General features: G+C 46.8%; 1 protein-coding gene across 2 annotated transcripts in view; it reads left to right on the top strand.

Moving 5' to 3' along the window:
• Window positions 1-22,679, top strand: part of DOCK1 (dedicator of cytokinesis 1) — a 463,294-nt gene that overhangs the window by 61,886 nt on the left and 378,729 nt on the right. For both annotated transcript variants that reach the window (XM_024751569.1, XM_024751568.1), the window contains exon 20: window positions 4,783-4,891. In XM_024751569.1, the coding sequence (XP_024607337.1) occupies window positions 4,783-4,891 (109 nt within the window). The remainder of the gene's footprint in view (window positions 1-4,782; window positions 4,892-22,679) is intronic.

Raw genomic sequence — 22,679 nt, 5'->3', positions numbered from 1 at the left:
TTTTTTCCGTACGCGGGCCTCTCAATGTCGCGGTCTCTCCCGCTGCGGAGCACAGGCTCTGGACGCGCAGGCCCAGCGGCCACGGCTCACGGGCCCAGTCGCTCTGCGGCATGTGGGATCTTCCCGGACTGGGGCACGAACCCGTGTCCCCTGCATCGGCAGGCGGACTCTCAACCACTGCGCCACCAGGGAAGCCCCAGATACAGTACTTGTTAAATTTAAATCTTTAGTCTGAGATTGCTGAGAAGAATCTATGATAGGAAAAAAAATCATAACCTTAAAGTCATGGGCAACAGGGCTAAAGTCTCTTAGTCGCGTCTTGTCCTCAGACTGCCCAAGGCCCATTTTAGTAGTTCTTCATCTGTCTTATCAAAGGCATTGAGATGAAACACTGTTCCTATCTTGTATAGTCTGCTTAGGGAAAAAGCCATCCTATGTCCTTCACAGATGTCTGGGATGTTTGATTCGTAAGCAGCTCTGATGCATGGTTTTTTTGAGGTGGGGAAGAAATCACACTCGGGTTCTCATTTTCTTACCTGCAGCACATCTATTACCTTGGGAGAAAAACAGTTGTGCTCAGAGCTGGAATTGACAACTGTGTTTTTCTTTTTGCAGTTGGAATAAACGTTTGAGGTCTTTTATTTTTCTTCTTCTTTCAAACTGGTGTACTGTGTTTTCACATAATGTAGTAGCTTTGTAAAATGCCATGATAATTTACAGTAATCCTTCCAAAGAAGGAAGGGGTGAAACTTTGGAGAAGAAGGTATTGAAACTTACGGTTGTTCCTCCACTTTCTTTCTCACTATGCAAATCCATGCTTTTTGTTTTGTTTAGAAAGCTCATTTTGTTTTGAAATGAGAACAGTAGTTTGAAAACTCTGGTCCAAAGATATTTGGTTCCTGGGGAACCCACCAAAAGATTCCTGACAGCCAGGGGCACTTCTCCACTGGTTTTGTTTGTCTGTGTTTTCTGAGTGGGTGGATCACGTTAACTGGAAAGCCAGAAAACAGTCGCATCCTGCACCAGACCTTCTGACTCCAGTCGCTAAAGCTATAACTATTGCCCAGTTCCTCTTCTGTCTTTCTGTTGCTTTGTTGAGTGTTTGCCTGTCACCTGGTGTTAGCTTCTTGAATAATTAGTCATTGATCGTAAGTTGTAAAGTTGAGTATTTAGTTCATTTATAAACAATTCAATTAAGTAATATATTAGGTTTATATCTGCTGTCCTTCTATCAATTTTCTCTTTTACCCATCTGTATTATGTTTCCTTTCCTGCTTTTTTTGGCCTTCTTTTGTATCAATCAAAATTTTCTTTTTTTTAATCCCATTTTCTCTCTTTTTTGTGTTATTATTGTCATGCATTTCAAGTCTACATATGTTTTAAGGCATTACTATTATTATTTTTATAGTAGGTATTCATTCAGCATGTTTTATATTTATTATTGTTTTTCCATCTTTCTTTCTTTCTTTTTTTTTTTTTTTTTGCCGTATGCGGGCTTCTCACTGTTGTGGCCCCTCCCATTGTGGAGCACAGGCTCCGGACACGCAGGCTCAGCGGCCATGGCTCACGGGCCCAGCCGCTCCGCGGCATGTGGGATCTTCCCGGACCAGGGCACGAACCCGTGTCCCCTGCATTGGCAGGCGGACTCTCAACCACTGTGCCACCAGGGAAACCCTCCATCTTTCTTTTAATTTTATGTTTCTCTGTAGGATAATTTTCCTTTGGTGCAAAGAATTTCATGTAGAATTTCTTTGGGTATAAGTCTGCTGCAGGTTTTGTTTGTATGAGAATCGTTGACTTCATCTTTGTTTTTGAAGGGTGTTTTCTTTTAATATAGAATTCCAGATTGGCAGTTACTCTCTTCTTCCAGATGTTTTTCTTTTCTCTTTTGATTTCCATCATTTCTGGTGAGAAGTCAGCTTTCAGACTTACTGTTACATCTTTGAAGGTAAAGGTGTCTTTAAAATTTTTTCTCTACCTATGTTTACAATTTTTCTCTTTTTCTGTGGTTATTAGCAGTTTTACTATGGATTACATAGGAATGGTTAGCCTTTTATTTATCCTACATTGGATTTTGAGAGCTTCTTGAATTTTTCAAAATTAATTAATTAATTATTTTGGGCTGCTTTGGGTCTTTGTTGTTGCGCACAGGCTTTCTCTAGTTGTGGCGAGCGGGGGCTGTTCTTCGTTGTGGTGCATGGGCTTCTCATTGTGGTGGCTTCTCTTGTTGCGGAGCATGGGCTCTAGGTGTGCGGGCTTCAGTAGTTGTAGCATGTGGGCTCAGTAGTTGTGGCTCTCGGGCTCTAGAGCGCAGGCTCAGTAGTTGTGGCGCACAGGCTTAGTTGCTTCGCCGGCTGTGGGATCTTCCCAGACCAGGGACTGAACCCATGTCCCCTGCATTGGCAGGCAGATTCTTAACCACTGCGCCACCAGGGAAGCCTGCTTCTTGAATTTTGGATTGATTCTTTATTAGTTTTGGCAAATTCATGGCCATTATCTATCCTAATGTTGCATTTGTCACATTGTAGCCCTCATTTTCTTCTGTAACTTCAATTACATGTATGTTAGATCTCTTTATTGTGTCCTACATATCTCTAGCACACTTTTCTATATTTTCTGTCTCTTCTGTTTATTTTCCTGTTGATTGTCTTCCATTTCACTGATTCTGTCTTTAACTCTGTCTAATCTCAAGTTAACCCATATAGTGAATTCTTAATTTTATTTTATCATTTAAAAGAAACTTTTTTTTTTGGCTTCGTTGGGTCTTTGTTGCTGTGTGTGGGCTTTTCTCTAATTGCAGCGAGTGGGAGCTACTCTTCGTTGCAGTGTGCAGGGTTCTCGTTGTGGTGGCTTCTCTTGTTGCAGAGCATGGGCTCTAGGTGTGTGGGCTTTATTAGTTGTGGCACATGGGCTTAGTTGCCCCGTGGCGTGTGGGATCTTCCTGGACCAGGGATCAAACCCGTGTCCCCTGCATTGGCAGGTGGATTCTTAACCACTGTGCCACCAGGGCAGTCCCTGAATTCTTAATTTTAGATATTATATTTTTGTTTTAGAATTTTCATCTTGTTTTATACATTCATTTCTCTACTAGAATTTTTTATCTTACCTTCTGTTTTCTTCATCTCTCTCTTTCCATACTTCCAGTTTTCTACTTTTTCCATCTTTTTCTTTTTGTTTTACAATATAATACATTTATTTTGACAGTCTTGATGCAGGTTGCAACTGCTTGCTAACTGCAGTATCTTGATCACTTGTGGGTCTGTTTCTGTCGTCCCTTTTTTGATTGGTCCACATGTGGTCTGGTATTCTGCTGTGTTTAATAACTTGGTTTGAATACAGGACTGTGAATATATAAAACCGTCAAAGCTCCAGATGATGTGATCTTCTTCAAGAGATGATTCATCCTTTTCTTTTCTAGGCAGAGAGAGTGAGACTGAACCTTTACACTACAGAGGCTGTTTGTAGCCTTTGTGAGCCTCAGTCTTATATGGTTTTCCTCTGGTTGCCCAGGGTTTTCAACTGAGAGTCTGCTGTGTTATCTGGAGCCCCTCTCCCTGACATTTTCCAGACTGTATTCTTTATCTCTGGAGACAGATAAACACTCCACTCTGCTTTATAGATGTTTTCATTTTGGTTTTCAGTCCCCTGCGCCATGGAGCCTTAGGAATTGGCAGATATACTGGGAGTGGGGTGGGGGGGGAATGGGGGAGAATGGATGAGTACGTGCTAGAAGCCTCCCCAAGTATCTGCACCAGTCTGCCAAACCTTTGCTCCTTTTCACCTGCAAGCAGAAGTTCATGATTTCATAATTGTCATTGTTTCACACACTGTTTATACAAACCCCTATTTGAAAACCCTTCACAAAACAGATACACTAGGTTGCAGTGTCCCATTTTAGACAGAATTTGTTGCTTTACAATAGAACTCATTTAAGGTTACTTCTAGGGTAATTAATTATCACCTAGTTTACAAAATTTTCCATCGTACACAAGTTTTCAGGTATGGTATACTTCTAATTAGGCAGAAAACTAGTCTGTATTAATAAAACACGTGCGCTGCATTTTAAAATGCAAATGTTGTGCTTGTTAGTAACAGCAGCTTGAAGTAACTGCTAGTAAGTAACTTATAGACGAAACTTATTGACAGTTAGCAGCACGTATTTGCATACGTGTAACCAGTGTACCACTTCCTTATTATCCAGTTACTGAATACGATCCACTTTTTGAATGTCTTCCCGGAACCACCAATTCTGTGATGGAAGGATTTGTATAGTGTCGTTACTCTGAAATCAAGTAATTTTGAGTTTAGTGTTATAGTATCATTTTCAAAAGGTTCTAAGATGTTCAACTTAGTTATCTTTGTGATCGTCAATTATGTGACATTATGGGTTTAAGAAACACTGGCAGGATATACACTGAAATATTAATGATGTGATCTCTGCGGGGTAGAATTAAAGCTGGACTTCTCCATCCTCCCTTCCTCTCGCCCTTCCTTACCCTCTCCCTCCTTGCCTCCCTTTTTATACATTTCTGCGTTTTTCAGATTTGTAGAATGTGTTATGTTACAAGCCAAAAGGCAATAAATAGAATGAATAAAAGCAGCTTCCTCAGCGTGAAGGTGTGTCTCCCCAGCTGAGGGTCCAGATTATAATCCAAGTCAGCTCCCATGTTCCATGGATATCCAGGATGTTCCCTCCCAGCAACTTTAATGTCTGTAGATGCAGGAGCAGAAAGTGGTGATGTGCCGTGTGGCAGGCCCACAGATCTGTGTGTTCCTTTGCAGGCTGTACGAAAACAAAGGAGAGGCCGATTTCGTGGAGTCCTTGGTGCAGCTGTTCCGGTCCATCAGCGACATGATGAGCGGCGTGTCAGACCAGACCGTCCGGGTGAAGGTAGGTCCTCGGGGCAGCGTCGACCACACTCAGGGCCCCGCTCTTAGAGGCGGGACTCCCTGCAGGCCGGGAAAAGCAGGGTCTGCATGTCCTTCGAAGCCTGGACTTGAGCGGAAGGTTCAGGAGCGGCTTTGCAGTGACCATGGTCGTGGTCCCTGTAATGGGATTCTTTTTGCTTCCTCTGGAGGGCCTCTTAAATGCTGTCCTTGGTCTTTGCTTCTCTGCAAGGAGAGGTTCTCAGTTTCCATTATGGAAGGATGGGGAAGTGGATGAGAATGATGTGTTCACGTCACTTGTCAGGGCATCTCAGTATCTGAGCAGGTGTGGGAGGCTGAGGCTGTAGGTGCCCCAGGCATCCGTCAGACCTCAGGCTGAGCTGTGCGGATAGTGGTATATCTTGGTCCCTCCAGCGAGTCTGGAAGAGCGAGCGAGGGATCCAGCCTTCCCGTGGTCCTGCTGTTCTCACCACCTTATTATCTGTTCTTGCCCTGTGGTCCTTTGGGAGAAAAGATGCCTGCGTCTCAGGTGGGGTCTGTGTGGTCTTCAGGGCACGCCGGCGTGGAGGTGCCAGGAGGTGGGGCGTGGGGAGGACCCAGGGAGCGGCCCAGGACCCGCACACTTGCCAGCATCCCTGTCTGGCAGTTTCAGTGTGGCTGACTTACTGCAGAAGAAGCCGTGCGAGTTGTGTGCGCTGCCCGTGCTAATTCCTTCAAAGGACAAGAATCTTCCAAATGATTAACTTGCAGCTTTCACCCTGCTGCTCCTTGTAGCAGCCTCTGTTCTTACTTTCCTCTTTGAATGTTCTTTTACTGTAGCATTTCCCAGGAAACATCTTTATGGCTATTAAAAATATTGTGGGAAAGTGATTTCCCAGATTTTAAGTCTGGGACAGAGATGTACGTGTGCTCAGATGTGCGTCACGGTTGTTGAGACCAGGGGAGCAGTGTCACTAAACGTGAACAGTCAAGATGGCCCTTTCATCTCGGAGGTGAAGCTGCTGTCTGGCAGAGCCGTGCCGTCCTCAGTATCACTTCTTCACGTGGAGCTGGTGATCCACAGAGAAAGCTGTGTGGCGTGTATTTTCAAGTTTTGGCTTAATTATTTTGGCAACTTACTGCCTAAAGCCGCCTTATTGTTTTGAGGTTAAAATTAACAGTGTGTGGGGTACATCTACTACGAAATCCTCTGGCATTTCTGGAAAACAGACACAGGGAGTCTAAGAAGAGATACAAATGACAGGAAGTTTTGAGCCCAGAAGTCCTTTTTGGTTTCTAAATATACTGTTAGATTATTAAATTTGATTGGGCTTGACTTGTGTCTGCCCACCTCCCTGGATGTCAAGGCGTTTAGTAGCTGCAAGCTTGAAAGTCCTTCCTTCAGTGGGGGTTTTATTATGAGACACGGGTGAGTTCAGTGACGTTTGTGCATCGGTGCAGACCTTACATCTGCAGCACAGATGACTGGGTTTTATTTGCAATGTTGCCTCCTTGCTGCTGATTTTGTATTTCGTTAGTGTGCCCTGCATCGGCAGGCGGACTCTCAACCACTGCGCCACCAGGGAAGCCCTTGTATTTCGTTCTTGCACAATAGGTGCTTCCTCGACTTCTGAAATTTAAGAATTCCCATCACGGGATCCTGTTTTTGTGTTGTTTTAACTCTTTACGTTCTGCTCTGTGGAAGTGGAAATACGATTGTGGGTCACCTTACGTAGAGGAAATATGAAAAAGACTGGCATTTCTTAGGGGTTAAATGTTGTTTCCCAAGGGTGGCCCTTGTTGGCTGTTTTGATCTTGGAGAAGACGTGATTCGTGAGCAGGGGGTCAGCGCGCTCCATGCGTTCTTGGTGATGTTCAGCGTGACCTGATAGACTTGTGGGGTGGGAGTGGCCGTTCTGAGCACCCCGCCGTCACCCTTCTCAGACTTGTAAGAACCACTTACACCCACCTTGCGGATCCAAGTCAGCATTTTATGCCTCAACGAAGGGAGAGGCGAGAGGAGTTTCTGATAATAATTAACTGCAGGATAAACACGGCATCCAATTAGAGTTTTCAACAGCGCTGCCTTCCACTGGACTTGGAGTTTTTAGCAGCGTCATTTAACTTAAGCAGGAGCGTACTTGGGTATGTTTTTGTTACATGGGAGAGGGAACCACGGTGAATATGTGGGCGATGCTCTGCTAGGTGGCCTCAGGTCTCCTCCACTTCTAGATCCTGCTCTGGGGCCCCCATGCGGTTCTAGAGACACACTCACCATTGTGCTGCTTTACGACCCCTCAGTTAATGACCCCCAACCTCAGAGCTGCTGACAGGTCCTTAAAAAAATTCTTTATACGGTAAAGAACATGAAAAATTACCACTTTAACCACTTTCAAGAGTATAGTTCTGGGACATGAAAGACATTCACGTGGGTGTGAAACCATCACCACCATCCGTCTCTGGAACCCTTTTCATCACCCCAGACAAAAACTCGGTACCTGTTACACCGTAGCTGCCCCGTCCTCCCCTCCTCCCAGCCCCTGAGAGCCACCGTGCTGCTGTCTGTCTCTATGAACTTGAGTATTCCAAGTTCCTCGTGTAAGTGGAATCATACCGTACATGTCCTTTTGTGACTGCCTTCTTTTTTTTTTTTTTGCGGTACGCGGGCCTCTCACTCTTGTGGCCTCTCCCATTGCAGAGCACAGGCTCCGGACGCGCAGGCTCAGCGGCCATGGCTCACGGGCCCAGCCGCTCCGCGGCATGTGGGATCTTCCCGGACCGGGGCATGAACCAGTGTTCCCTGCATCGGCAGGCGGACTCTCAACCCCTGCGCCACCAGGGAAGCCCGTGACTGGCTTCTTTTACTTAGCATAATGTCCTCACGGTGCATCCATGTTGTAGCAGGTGTCAGCATTTCCTTCCTTGCTGAGACAGAATTGCATCCCATTGCATGTATCTAACAGATATTGTTACTCGTGCACCGTTTGATGGACACTTGGGTTCTTTACACCTTTTGGCCTTTGTGAATGCTGCTGGTGTGAAAGTAAGTTTACAAGTAACGAGCTGTTCAAGCCCTGCTTTCCCTTCTTTTGGGTCTATACCAGATGTGGAATTGCTGGGCTGTATATGTAATTTTTTGAGGAATTACCATGTCATTTTCCACAGCAGCCATCCCATTTTATTTTTTATAAAAGTTAAAGAAAAAAAGATTTCTTGTTCCATTTATCTTAACAGTATTTCTGGCAGCTTCTCAAGCTTGAGACTCATTACCCACCCCCTTCCACCTTTAGCAAATGATGCTGGTTTGTCTGCTGTACTGAAAAGATCCTCTAATACCTGTCCAACATCACCTTTCCTTTCTCACTTCCTTCCGAAGAAGACGAGTCCATTCTACTACCTGAAACTAACCCTCCACCTGTGTTGAGTTCTCCCCTACCTGCCCCTTCCTTTGGGGTCCTGATGGATCGATCCCTCACCCTTTCCTCTCAGTCTGGAATCTTCTGTCTGCACATCAGATTGCCCCTTTCACATGCCTACAGCCACCCCCAGACATCCTAAGCATTCAGCAGGTGCTTCGGGGAACCTTCTTGGCCATCACACTTCTCCGTCTCCTGCCCCACCATGAGCAGGTCCTTGTACCTGTGGCCAGCGCCATCTGGTCCTGTTCTCTGCTCTACCCTGTGTGGTCACCGTCTGCCTCTCCCTCACGCATGACCCAATGGCACTTCACCTGCAGCATCTCCAGGCCAGACGCGATCTTGCTCTTCCATTGCCTTCTCTTCCTTTGCTCACCTTGGCCGTGCCTGTCACGAGCCACTGTGTATCTGGTACTCAGTTACTCTTGATGAAATTATGGCAGAACCTCTCTTTACTCGCTACACCCTCAGTGCTGTACCTGCCCTTCTTGTTCCCTGACTGTATTTCAGCATTTCCCTAAAACTCACATCTGGCAGTAGACTTGTTTTTCTCAGGAAGCTGTGACGTTCTCCAGCTGCCTTGGAGAAATGGGTTAGATTCCAGGTTCTGCCATTCAGAATCTTCACAGTCAATCCAGCCAACTCTCCTATAGCCTTTGATTCTTACAGACGTGAGTAGAGTGCCCCTCTGGACGCTCGGAAGCCACCCGGAGGGTTAATGCCAAAGGCTGATAGGCTGACATTCATCGATCACTTGCCGTTCTGAGTGCTTTATATTCATCATCTTCTGTGACCCTTACAGTACTCCCGTTCCATAGGTACGATCGTTGATTGTAGGTGAAGACACTTAGAGCTGTTAATGAACTTGCCCAAGGCCATGCGACCAGGCAGAGGGATAATTTAAGCCCACGTTGCCCAGATCCAGAGCCACATCCTTCCATTCAGTTCCCCCCAGAGAGGGTCACTGGGCACCAGCGATCCGATGGCTCAGAAACAGGGCCTAAAGTGGTTGTCCACATCGACGGACAGCAGCTCTGGATCAGATGCTTTGGGGCTGTAAAGACATCAGCTTCGTTCCCTGTGGAGCTTTTCATCGGAGTGGATATGTCCTGTGTTTTTTGTCATAAAGCAATTAAAAAACTTTGACGCTATGCCAGCAGAAATTGGCTGTGTCTAGAGGAGGTAAAGGCGGTTCCATGGGGCTGGTCCTGAGGCTTCTTGGAGGATGGGTCTCGGTGATGGGCCCCCTGCACTGGCCACAGAGGCTTCTGTTTCTTCACCACTCGTGGATTGCAGTGCTAGATTTGGGGCACGTGGGGTTTTGCCATCAGAATTAACACAGGCATTGACATTTTCACTCTGTTCCGCAAATCTTACAACTCTGTGGGATGATCCTGGAAAAGACTACCCTGTGAACTAGGCATAGCCTCCCTAGAAATTTCTAGAACTTTCTGTTGAGGGAAACATTGACCCTGATCCACAATAAAAAATGCATTGTTGGGTGTGTGTGTGTGTGTGTGTGTGTGTGTGTGTGAAGCTGAAAAGTCTTCCATGAAAAAGTTCTAACCCTTTATTCCATGGGATGTACTCTGGCATTTTCTGTTCTATTCTGGTATCCTTTAGTCTATTCTGAACTAATGTATTTCACTAAAAAAAAAATTGCTGGTTGACAGGCACTAAATTTATTTCCTGAACAGCGAACGTATCTCAACCCACATTTGAAAAACACTGCTCTTTACCGTTCTTTCTATTTCTTCCACCCTCTTGTTCGGTTTAGTATGAAATATTGTTAGTGTTCTGTGTGTCTTGCATTGTAAAGACACAGGTCCCTGTGCTCAGTGAATTCCTCTACCAGAATGCGGATTGGACTGGGGTGAAGATTAATCGAATTTGAGGCTCCTGAGCTGAGATGGGCACACAGATGCCTGAGGCTTTGCCTTCCTTCCAGGGGGCTGCCCCTTGGGTGCCAGCTTCCCTGTTGCTTGCCTTTCTGACCCCTGGTGGTGCCACTTCTGTCTGGCCTTCCCCGGGAAGAACTGTGTTGGAAATAAGCTATATGGTAATCACAGTAAATGCAGTTGTTGGGTGAGTTTTGCCCTCCAAGAAGCATGGTTTTCATTTCCTTAAATGTAAAATAGATAGCTAGTGGGAAGCAGCTGCATAGCACAGGGAGATCAGCTCGGTGCTTTGTGACCACCTAGAGGGGTGGGATAGGGAGGGTGGGAGGGAGGGAGACGCAAGAGGGAGGGGATATGGGGACATATGTATATGTATAGCTGATTCACTTTGTTATAAAGCAGAAACTAACACACCATGGTAAAGCAATTATACTCCAATTAAGATGTTAAAAAACAACAACAACAAAAAATAATACCTGGACTTGAACTATACTTACTTCTCTTCTATATTATCTAAAATTCTTCCTTATCAGAAGCTTTGGCTGCTTTTTGTCTGTTTCTCAGCTAGCTGCCAGGGTCCTCACTGCTTCTCACAAATTTGTAAGTTTCAAATATTTTTGTCCTCTGGAAAAATTCTGAATGTTTTAGGGATGATGACAAAATAAGGATCGGAAATACTATGATTTCCTTGCAGATGAGAAAATCAGGTTGCACAGGTGACTGCTGACCTGCCCGGGGCCTTGGCTCTAGTAATAGCAGCTACCACTTGACCCCTTCATCCTGGGTCCCAGTGTTCTCCACTTCATGTGCTGCGTTCAAGATTCCCATAAGGATGTGAAGTCTTATCAGCTCCCTTAGACAAAGCAGGGATTTATTGTGTCCTGGCCCTTAGTTTAAATGTAATATGTGATCCTTTTAGAAAAGTGGAAAATGCCAAAAAGTCACTTCAGAAAAATAAGTCTCACTTGTCATCTCTGCGCGCCCCCCCCCCATAAATTACAGTGTTAGCATTTTTGTCTTTATAATCGTAGGCTTTTCCTCCTTAGGCTATGATGATGCATGAGATCGTATGTATGATATATACGTACAGATATTTGCATATGTATGTATGTGTGTTTATACATACCTGCTTATACAACTTTCCTTTTTTCCACATACATTTTATTTCCCTACATCCTTCAGTACTCTTGAAGAACACCTTTTTTAAGGTTGTATCACTTCATGGTTGTATCGTAGCTTATTTAACCAGTTTTCTATGTTTGGGCACCAAGATTGTTTGCAGTTTTCCTTTCCGTAAACAGTGCTTCAGTAAACTCCCTGGCCAACCCTTTCTCTATGGCAAAGACCTGGTTCTGTCCGGTTAGCTGGGTGCATACAGATTTCCAAATGCGCTGAAGGTCTGTGGAAGTTGTGAGCAGAGCTATCAGGACTTGCTCCCTGCCTGAGGAATCTGTGCACCTCCCATTTGGGCTGTTGTGTTCCACGTGATAGCCTGGCCTTGGTTTTCACTAGAACCCTGGTCCTGTCTGTGATTCCACTTCATCCTATTCTTTGTGGGACTGAGCGACTTGACCACAGTGCTGGACGCCTAGGGAGCTCTTTGATCCTCAGAAGTCACCTGCTTACGTAACCTTGGCGTCTCTTGGTACAGGATCAGTGGGTGAATCAAGTAAGGAGACAAGAGCTCTGCTGAGTCCAGTTCCTTCAGCCCAGATGATTCTGGGCCCCGAGGAAGCAGGCCAGCGAGACGTGGGAACCATCATAGACTTGTATGTATTTTAAAGACATGGGTAGCATCAGAGCCAGGAAGGTACACTCAGAGCAAACAATAAAATATTTTCCTCACTTTTTTTTGAGGCTGGGGGCTGGTGGTTGTTGATTGTGTTGATGGATCCAGGATGCCGCAGATGCGAGTCAGGGCTTTGCTTGCAAAGTCTGTCATCGTTTGTCCGAGATGGCTTGGATGGTGACTTTCCAGGTCACTTGTCCATTTGGGGGGAAGACTTTCTGAACCAGGATTCTCAGCAGCTGAAGGCTGGCATCTCAGGAGAAGACAGCCATGAAGGGAACGGCCACATTGGACTGAGGATCAGCAACGGGCCAGGCCTTCTGGAGAGTTCTCCTACTAACAGGGAGGAGAGGGTGGTCCCAGACTCCAGGGGCCGAGGGGACCGAGCCGTGCTTGGAAGTGACGCCAGTCTCCTGGGACTGCTGCAACTAAATACCACAAACATGGCAGCTGGAAACAGAAATTTCTTCCTTCTGGGTGCTTGTCTTAGTTTGGGCTGCTGTCACAGAATATCGTACACTGGGTGGCTTATAAACAACAGAAATTTATTCCTCACGTTTCTGGGACCTGGAAGTCCAAGATGAGGGTGCCGTCAGGGCAGTGTTCGGGTGAGAGCCTTCCTCTGCCTTGCCCACAGCTGACTTCTTTTCATCCTTACGTGGTGGATAACAGAGACATGAAGCAAGCTCTCTTGTGACCCTTATAAGGGCACTAATCACATTATGAGGACCCTACCCTTCTGACCTCACCTAATACGAATCACCTGGGGGTCTTGTGAAAATGCAGATTCCCCCTCGGTAATTCCAGGGAGGGGGCCGAGGGTTTTCATTTCCAGTCATCACCTAGTGAGTGCAGCTGATGTTGGTCCCTGGTCACACTTTGAGGTGGGTGTGGTTGGATCTCACCTGTGCAGTGAGTGTTCTGGCTGCCCCGGAGGGTAGAGTCCAGGCAGGTGCAGGTGTTCCCCTCGGGGCTGGCTTCACCTGCGCCGCCAGCGCTCCGCTGCCCAATGTTCTGGACTGTTCTGATTTCACAAGTTTTCCTTATGCGTAGCTGATAAGACACTTGCAAGTGAAGTCATGACTCGCATCAAAAAAGAAGAAGTAGGGCTACCCTGGTGGCGCAGTGGTTGAGAGTCTGCCTGCCGATACAGGGAACGCGGGTTCGTGCCCCGGTCCGGGAAGATCCCACATGCCGCGGAGCGGCTGGGCCCGTGAGCCATGGCCGCTGAGCCTGTGCTTCCGGAGCCTGTGCTCCGCAACGGGAGAGGCCACAAGAGTGAGAGGCCCGTGTACCGCAAAAAAAAAAAAAAGTTGAAGAAAACATTCTAGGTCATTTGCTTGGTAAACCTTTGGCTCAAAATGCTTCCAATTAGAACTCACCCAACACTGGGGCTTCCAGCTTTCCCCCAGTGTATATTGTGGAGAGCATTCGCCCAGTGTTGGATTTCTGGAATCTCTCTTCTGGCCAGAGTTCCTTGCAGGGGAGTTGCACAGTCTTCTCAGCTGTAGCCCCAGGACACTTGAGATACCACCCATGTGGGCAGACTTTGTCTGGAGCTGTCTGGATGGAGACACTTGTTTCCTGACCACCTCGCTGCCCCCATTTGTAGTGGACAGGACTTTGCAACAGCAGCAGAAAGGCAGCCTTAGCAGAAAGCAAAATCATTTTTCTTCTCCACTCTCCTTCAGCAAGCCAAGCGTTTGTGTTGGTTTTCTACCCAAGTTATGGTGCACGTGTGTGAGAATTTTTATAGTTACAACCTAGATAAGGTTCGCTTTACTCCCTTTTTATCCTTATATCATGAGTGTCTTTCCACGTGAATGAGTAGGTGTAGTGGTAACGGCTCTGTGCTAGTTCAGAGCATGTACCTGCATTGATGTGCGCTCGTTTGCTTAATCAAATGATGTTTCATCATTAATTTTTCCATTGTTGAGTACTAGGATTTTTGCTTTTAGCATTTGAAGCCTGCAGTGAATGATTTCATTGAGAAGTAGTTGGTGGCATTGATCGTTCCTTTAATTTTGTGGTGGGTTTCCTCCATGTTCTTTTTTTTTTTTTTTGCAGTACGCGGGCCTCTCACTGTTGCGGCCTCTCCCGCTGCGGAGCACAGGCTCCAGACGCGCAGGCCCAGCGGCCACGGCTCACGGGCCCAGCCGCTCCGCGGCATGTGGGATCTTCCCGGACCGGGGCACGAACCCGCGTCCCCCGCATCGGCAGGCGGACTCAACCACTGCGCCACCAGGGAAGCCCTTCTCCGTGTTCTTTACACTCATGTGCCTGTTTGTGTTGGAGGACAAGGCTTGAATTTGGGATCGCAGGATGTCAGGCCTTTCCTAGCCACCTTGCCTGTCCTGCCCCCTGCAGTGATGCTCTCTAGTAGAAAAGCACTCCTCTCAGGCACCTGGAGGGATTGCCTTTTCCTGGCCCCTGACCTTGGCCTTCAGGGGTCTCTCCCCCAGCTCCCCTTCCTTATCCAAGCCTTCTGCCCACCTCTTCCACCAGGCAAGGTGCCCCCCAGCCCTTTTCTCCTTCCTCCATCACAGTAGGTCTCATGGATGGCTTTATGCCTAGCCCCTCATTGTTCATTTATTGGCTCATTTGTTTTAAAAATTCGTTTACTAATATGTTCATTCTGTGAGCCAGGCACCGTGCCAGGTGCTGGTCACACACATATAATACAGATGTGGGCTCTGTTCTCATGGTGATTACATTTAAGTCAGCGAGACAGGTATTAATCAAATCACCATACCCACACATGTATAGTTGTACGATTTTAAGCAAACCATAGACATAAATCTCTAATTTTAGATTGTAAAAGGTCCTTTTGAGGAAAGTAAGGGATAGGATGACCAGGGATATCAGGGGATGGGAAAGAGTTGGGGGGTTCAAGGAAGGTTTCAAGGAGGAGTTGGGTGAAGAAAGCATGAGGTGGGGCAAGTTCCAGGTAGAGGCCAGTAGACAGGAGGGTATTTGCTGCTTTCAAGGACTGGCCATAAGATCAGTGGTTGTGGCTGGATGGGGTGGGCAGTGAGCCAGTGAGGGCTGGGGGGAGAGGATGGAGAGGCGGAGGGGCGCTTGGGGCAGAGCCCTGTGGTCCTGCTCAGGATCCGTGGGCGCCACTGGAACGGGCATGGTCACATCAGACGTGGCTTCTCAGAGGGTCATCTGGCTGCTGTCTGCACAATGGGCTGGAGCAGTTAAGAGAGGATGCGGTGGGGTGAGAGGCTGTCATGAAGTCCAGGTAAGAGACCATGGGGTTGGGGCTAGAGCAGGCTTCTTTCCTTTAGTACTACTGACATTTGGGGCCCATCCTTCTTGGTTGTGGGGCTGTCTTGTGCACTACAGATGTTTAGCAGAATCCCTGGCCTCTACACGCTAGATGCATTCCCTAGCGTGACAACCTAATGTGTCCAGATGTTGCTCAGTGTCTCCTGGGATTGAGGTGGGGGCAGAATTGCCCCTGGTTGAGACGTTGGGGTCCAGTATTGGTGATGAGTTTTGAGGAGGAGGAAGAGACTTGCTGGTATAATTTACGGACTGCGGTGGTGGCTCCCATGTGGGAGATGAGGAAGAGGCAGGGTGGTTTCATCACCTCCCAAATCGTTGGCTTAAGCCACTGCATGATGGAGAGACATCTTAAGAAGCGGGTGAAGGGACTTCCCTGCTGGCGCAGTGATTAAGAATCCGCCTGCCAATGCAGAGGACATGGGTTCAGTCCCTGGTCCGGGAAGATCCCACGTGCGGCAGAGCAACTAAGCCCGTGTGCCACAACTACTGAGCCTGCGCTCTAGAGCCCGCGCGCTACAACTACTGAGCCCGTGTGCCACAACTACTGAGCCCGCACGCCTAGAGGCTGTGCTCAGCAACAGGAGAAGCCACCGCAATGAGAAGCCTGCGTACCGCAACGAAGAGTAGCCCCTGCTCGCCGTAACTAGAGAAAGCCTGCACGCAGCAACGAATACCCAGTGCAGCCAAAAATAAATAAATTAATTAAATTATTAAAAAAAATAAAGAAGCGGCTGATGATTCTAGAATATTTGGATATTGAGGGTGGGCTTCTCCTGAGACCCTGCTTAAAAGTTATCTTTCTGAGAACTGCTGTGCTAGTAACTCTGCTTCACTCCATCACGGGAAACATGTTCATGTGCAGCCGTAGTGTGCTGAAAACGTCCTTATTTACGTGCATTTTGGGTATCTACCTGACATTTCTAACTACATGACCATCGTTTAGGACTGGGCTCTCATTTTCCGGCTCCCTTTAGACAGTGTCCAGTTTCCACCCCTTGTCTGGTGTCTACTCGGTGGTGCTGCTGGCTGGGTGGCTGGAGGTGTCTACACAGACACAGTGCTTGTTGCTATTGGATGCTTGGTTACATTACATAATACAGTGGAGGAAAGTACCCAACCCAGACTCCTATATGGTTTGGAGAGAGCTTATCTGCTGCTTTTGTCCAGGTGGATTAGGGAGCCTGAGATAATCCTAAGGCCTTCTATTTGTGCAGCTCTCTCACTCCTCAGAACCTTTCAGTGCACCTTCCTGTGATCCTCCCAGCGCTGCCATGGCACCCCGTTCAAAGTAATAATGAGAAAGCATGCAGAAGGGAGGGGCAGGAAACACGGTCATGTAAAGTCAGTGAGTTTAATAGCAGAGTCATCGATGCAGACATTTAGAACCCACATCCACTGGCTCTTCTCTGCAATCTTCAAATTGCAGCTGCCCCTTGGAGCGCCTTCCAAGATTTTGTTCTAGGAAAGATGAGGGGGTTTAAAACAGAGTCTAAAGCAGTCTGACCCATCTAAAGCATGGTCTCCCAGGTGAGCTGAAGGCACAGGGTCTGCAAAGGTCATGTGCACTTTGCTTGTGGAATGCTCCTTATAAGCGCATGTGCCTGTAGGTTCTTTTTGTATTGTGAGTTTCTGTGGATTGAGGCTTCTTTTGATTGCAAATGATGTAAACCTCAAACAAGAGCTAAATAAATGGCAAGATATTCCAGTGTATGGGTAAGAATACTCACTACTGTTAAGATGTCAGATCTTTCCAACTTGATCTATAGGTGCAATGCTGTCCCAAGTCAAAGTCCTAGCAAGTTACTGTGTCACTGTTGACAAAAGTGACATGAAGAGGGCAGAAGACCCAGAATATTCCACCCCATACTGAAGGAGAACAGCATCAGAGGACCGACACTCCTCGACTTCTGGGCTCTCTGCAAAGCTCCAGTAATCTAAATGCATAAACCCAATGCACATTCACTTCCGAAAGAAGAAAAGTAACTGATTCTTGTCACTGGGGAGGCCAAGGTGTCAGTCATGACTGTGCCCAGGGGTTGAAAGAGATCCTTGCTCTCGGCTCAGTACTTCTTCTCTCTGCTTGAGGGAAGAATGGCCACCACTAGTCAGAGGCTTGTAGTTTTCTTACTATTTGTAATCCTAGAGGACCCAGAATGACTGTCTAGCTTTTCAAGGCCAAAACCATCCACAGAAAGAGCCCTTGTTAACCTTCCTCCTGTAAAGGAAGGGACCATCCCTGAAAGGAAAAGACAAGGAAGTTGAAAACAGCAATGGGGGCTTCCTGCTGCAGAGAGTAGAGAGAGAGGGTTTAAGGCGGCCAGTAGGGGGGCTGACATGATATTTGTGAGTGTAGCTGAAGCCAATGCAAATTAGTGACCTTGTGAAATGGCTTCTGTAGCTATTTTCCGGACTGTCTGCTGGGCTGGTGGAAAGGGTAGTTAAAGCCTTCATTTAGGCTTGGTGTTCCGGCTGGCATACCAAGTAGCCCAAGCTGAGGCCCGAGAGGAGAATATACCCTTAAATATGCCCAGGAAGAATTTCATTGAGAAACGAGTTGGCTAGTGCTAGAGCATTAGCAAGTGTGAAAAAAAAAATTTCATACTTGAGCTTAAAAAATCATCAGCTCCATTATACTTATATCAAATAATTACAAAATTTCATGAAAGCTATTTTTCAGAACTTTATGATGGAATAAATTATTTTTGTGTACGTATGGACGCAATCTTGGACTTTATGTTGAATTTTAAAAGTGCTCACGTAGTTGCCATGGGAAATCAGGGAATTGGGGAGTGAAAAAGTCATACCTGAGTTTTTCCGGGACTTTATGAGGGGACAGAATGGTTCTGTGAGGGAGGGTCAGCCGTTGCTTTCCTCGTGATATCCCGAATCAGACATTAAGCTTATACCTTACACTGTAAACCTGGGAATCCTGTGCTAGGCTGAAGAGTTTTGATGAGAATCTGAGCAGCGTTATTCTCCATGAACTGTGGATGTGACACTTTTCTAGTTCAAGTAGAATTATTTTCCCCTTGGGAAATCCTATGCATTCAATATGGTACATTGAAGTAGGGGAGAGGCAAAGGAAAGAAGGCTATAAAAGGCATATGTTGTTAAAATAAAGCAGGTTTTATTCTCGCCTGTGTAATCTTTAGATACAGCGATTGATTCTTAGAGTTACTAATATTGTTTTTGAAACGTAAATTGTCTTCTCCCTAGTTTAATGATTAGGGAAGAACAGCAGCCCTCACTGTCTGGTTAAATAAACATAACTAAAGTGTAATTACTTTTTGAAAATGAGATTTTCATAGAAAATCTCAGGAAATGCACGTTGTGACATTACACATTTTATATGGTCACCACTCAAGATTAAGTACAAAGGTGATATGACTGAGAAATTAGGTGACCGCCAAGTCTGTCCTTTGTTTTTCTTTTAAACGATTCATTTTAAGATGGAAAAAAAAATACTATTCCTGCTGCCATTTGTCAGGCTGATCATCTTGTTAGTTCCTGGTAGGTCATGACTCTGCTGATGGGTTCCCATCAATGCATCCGTAAGGGGAGCAGCTTCGTGGATCCATTACCTTTGGCGATCACCTTGCTGATTTGCATGGTCTACCAGTTGGCCCCTTCTCCTTTCCCCTGCCTTATTTTTTCTGGACCTGAAGATAAACCACTGGTTCAGCAGTACGTTGGAGGGCTCCAGGTTATATGATTTATTTACTGTAATTTGCCCTCTGGGTGTGTTTCGGATGTGGGTGTCAGGCACTTACCCCTTCTAGTTTCCCAGCTTCCTACAATTTCCTCTGCAGCCAGAGGTACCCCTGGGGCAGTGGGCAGCTCTGTGTGGCAGCAAGCTGGGGTGGGAGCTGAGTGTTCTTTGTGCGTCATTATTTAAACTTTGCCTAGGGCAGAATCTTGAGCTAACAGAAGCTATAGGACTATTTTTAAATGAAATTTTCATTTCTTTGTTTTGATTGCTTCTCAAAGACAGGTAACAAAAAAGAGTAAAGTACCATAAAATAACACACCTAAATCTACCACTGAGAGATTACTCACTGTCGGCCCTTTGGTCATGGTTGTGTCTGAATTCTTTCTGTTTCTGTATGGATTATACATGTGATTTCCAATAAGCCGGTGATAAATACTTGGCCAGCGCTGTCCCCTGCTTTGTTTTCCCGCAAAGCATGTATGAACTTCTTTCTACAGAATAGATACCTTCCTGTTGACACAGAGAGACTTGCTGCTTGGACCAAATCAGGATCCAATGAAATGCTGATAAATTCAGAACTACTTGACAGTACATGACAGAAAAAAGCGCAGTCAAAATGATCAGCAGTCAGAGGGCTTCCCTGGTGGTGATGTAGGGGCCGTGGGTTCGTGCCCCGGTCCGGGAAGATCCCACATGCCGCGGAGCGGCTGGGCCCGTGAGCCATGGCCGCTGAGCCTGCGCGCCCGGAAGGGCTTCCCCTGGTGGCGCAGTGGTTGGGAGTCAGCCTGCCGATGCAGGGGACACGGGTTCATGCCCCGGTCCGGGAAGATCCCACATGCCGCGGAGCGGCTGGGCCCGTGAACCATGGCCGCTGAGCCTGCGTGTCTGGAGCCTGTGCTCCGGAACGGGAGAGACCGCAACAGCGAGAGGCCCGCGTGCCGCAAAAAAAAAAAAAAAAAAAAAAAAAAAAAAAAAAGAAAAGAAAAAGATTAGCAGTCATAATTAAGGAAAAGCAAAGAACCAGAAAGCAGGGGGCTCAGTGTAAACCTCAGTGGGAACCTTGGAGTTCAAGGCCTCAGGCAGCGTCAGTGCTGATGGTCTGGGGAGGGTCTGCAGGTGTGCTTCTGTGGCCCTGGGGCAGCCCTGGTTCTCCGTAATGCACCTGAGGCCTCTGACGTCCTTTCCATTCCTCCTGGTTCTCTTCTTGCTGCGAGGGACGGGCCTGCCTCTTGTGCCTGTTCCACCTGCGCTGGCCTATCCCGGCGGGCCTCGGCCCTGCCCACAGCCACGCAGCGCCGCCCACTGCCCCTGAGCAGCCTTCCTCCAGGGCCCGCCCCTTCCTTCGTTCTTCCCGGGGGCCATGTCCATGTTGGGATCGCGCCTGCTTGTTTCTCTGTGGGCACGGGACTTCTTCAGTGACTCCGACATCTTCCTCCCCACCTTGCCTGGAGTTTCGCCGCGTTTTGCAGGCTTCCACGCATGGAGGAGGGTAGGTGCCAGTAGCCTGTGTGTGTCCACAGTGAGGAGGGACCTGGTGCCTCTGTGGGAGTGGCCAGGTGGATTATTCTTGGGGGAAAAAATGTTGCGGTAACTTAAACATCTGTGTGGTGTTTGCCTGATGTTTATTAAATTCTTACCGAGGAAACAACCTTAAGCGCGTCTCCAGGTCTGCTTTAGATGTTGCGATCTTCATGATGTTACTGTCAGATTCAGTAGTTTAATATATATGCACTTTTAACACGTATGCAGAGGTGGTGTGGATGGGATTACTTGGCTTTATAGCTTCTTAAATGCTCATTTGGTGCCAGCTGTGGACTCGTCCTGGCCCAGGGACATGAGGAATACACAGAGGAAGGTGCAGCCTTCTGTCTGCAGGAGAGGAAAGCAGGTATTTGGTCTGGAAAATAGGTAACAGATGAGGTGGTGCATTATTGCATCATTGGGCATCCAGATGGGAGACTGCAGGCCAAACAAGGACCCAGAGAAAGTGGAGGTGGCCTGAGATCACCAGATAAGGCATGGTGGGAGCAGATAGGGCTGGCTCTGAGCTTTAAGGGTTGGTGGGAGTAGAGATAAGCAAACATTCCAGGGAAGGGGCAGAAGGTTGGGGATGGGACGGAGAAGGAAAAGAAGGAGAGAGTGGAGATGGCGGGAATGGGTTGGTTTTGTGAGAAGACTGCATCTCAGGGGCTGGAGTGGCCAGATGCATCAGGAACAGGGAGGCAGGCAGCCTTGGTCCGACCTCAGGGCCTCAGAGCTGAGAAGAGGAATGCAGTCCTGTTCCGTTCATCAGGTAGTAGTAATCTCTGAGATTCTGAACTGACCCCCTGAAAATTGGCATATAGGTTTGGTTTTTGATCTAAAATTATGTTTTTAGAAAAGGACAGGATCTCCCAAGGGAGTAAAAATGGACTTTCCCCCCAGGAGTCTCTCAGTATGAAAATTACATTAGAGAATTCTTTGTTAGTTCTTTTATTTGTGTCATGGGATACCTTTTTTCATTTGTATTTTTAAGTAAAACATGTTTTTAGTGGAAAAAAAGTTTTCCTGGAATCTTGCAAGTCCCCTCTCAGAGTTTTGTGGCTGCCATTGGGAGCTCTCCCAGGGATGGTGACCTTCCATCCAGGGAAGCCGCTGGGGGTATGGGAGAGTGGCCCCTGTCTCTCCACCTCAAGCTTCGCTCAGTTGGAGAGGTGATGTCTTGCGTATGTGGAATGTATTTATAGAAAATCATGACCATTTTGCAAGTGTGTCAGTCATATTTTCTAGAGGATGTGACGTGTCCTGAGTCGTCATCTGACGTGAAGGTGGCCCCGGGCCCCGCCTTCTGTGCTTCATGGCTCTCCTTCACGTCTGAAACCCTTGCAGCTTTTCCGGCTGCCCTGTGGGCTTTTCGGTCACCTAGTGTGCCAGCAGCTTCCACGCCAGCAAGCCTTTTCCTCTGTGGGGCTGAAAGAACACTGCATTAGGGGCTGGGAGGCACTAGCTCACCCAGAAAGCGGGCAGAAGCTGTGTTATTGGGGCAGGAAGATTTAGATTATTTCTCAAGTATTACAACTGCATCCACTTTCTGTGTGTGAGCGTGTACATAAAATAGCTCCTTTACCCTTTTGTTTTCAACCTTTCTTTGTTCTTATATTGAAGGACAGCTACTGGTATTGTTTTTCCTCAGTCTGAAACCTTTGTCTTTTATTTGGGATATTTAATCTACTGATTCTTTTTTTTTTGGTTTTGTTTACAATACCTATATCAAAAAACTGAATTTTAAATTGAGGTATAATTCATATATATTGAAATGCACAAATGTGATATGTCCAGCTTATACTCTGTTTTGAGAAATGATTGCATCATGTAACTCACACCTCCATCAAAATAAAGAACATTCCCATCACCAGTTTTGTACATTGGGTGTATTGACTGGTGATACTGGGTGCATTTCTTGTATTTTCCTCTCTGGAATCTGAGCCTCTCAATCCCAGTTACCTCAGCAGCTCTGGTTCCTTCAAAATGGAACTTTTTACTCCACTGAGTTTTCTTGTTCCCATCAGTAAAATAAAGGAAATGGTTTAGACTGTGTTCTGAGGTTGCCCCTGCATTTACGCACTGCGATCCTCTCTCTAGAAACGGTCACCTCTTTAAAATAAACTCCTGTTTAAAATAAACAATGAACATCAAAGAAAACTTTGCACAGTCTGCAAAGGTCAAAATGC

This window comes from Neophocaena asiaeorientalis, unplaced genomic scaffold, assembly GCF_003031525.2.
Source record: "Neophocaena asiaeorientalis asiaeorientalis breed wild unplaced genomic scaffold, Neophocaena_asiaeorientalis_V1.1 scaffold108, whole genome shotgun sequence".
NCBI classification, from domain to species: Eukaryota; Metazoa; Chordata; class Mammalia; order Artiodactyla; family Phocoenidae; genus Neophocaena; species Neophocaena asiaeorientalis.
This window is presented reverse-complemented; position numbering and strand designations above follow the sequence as displayed.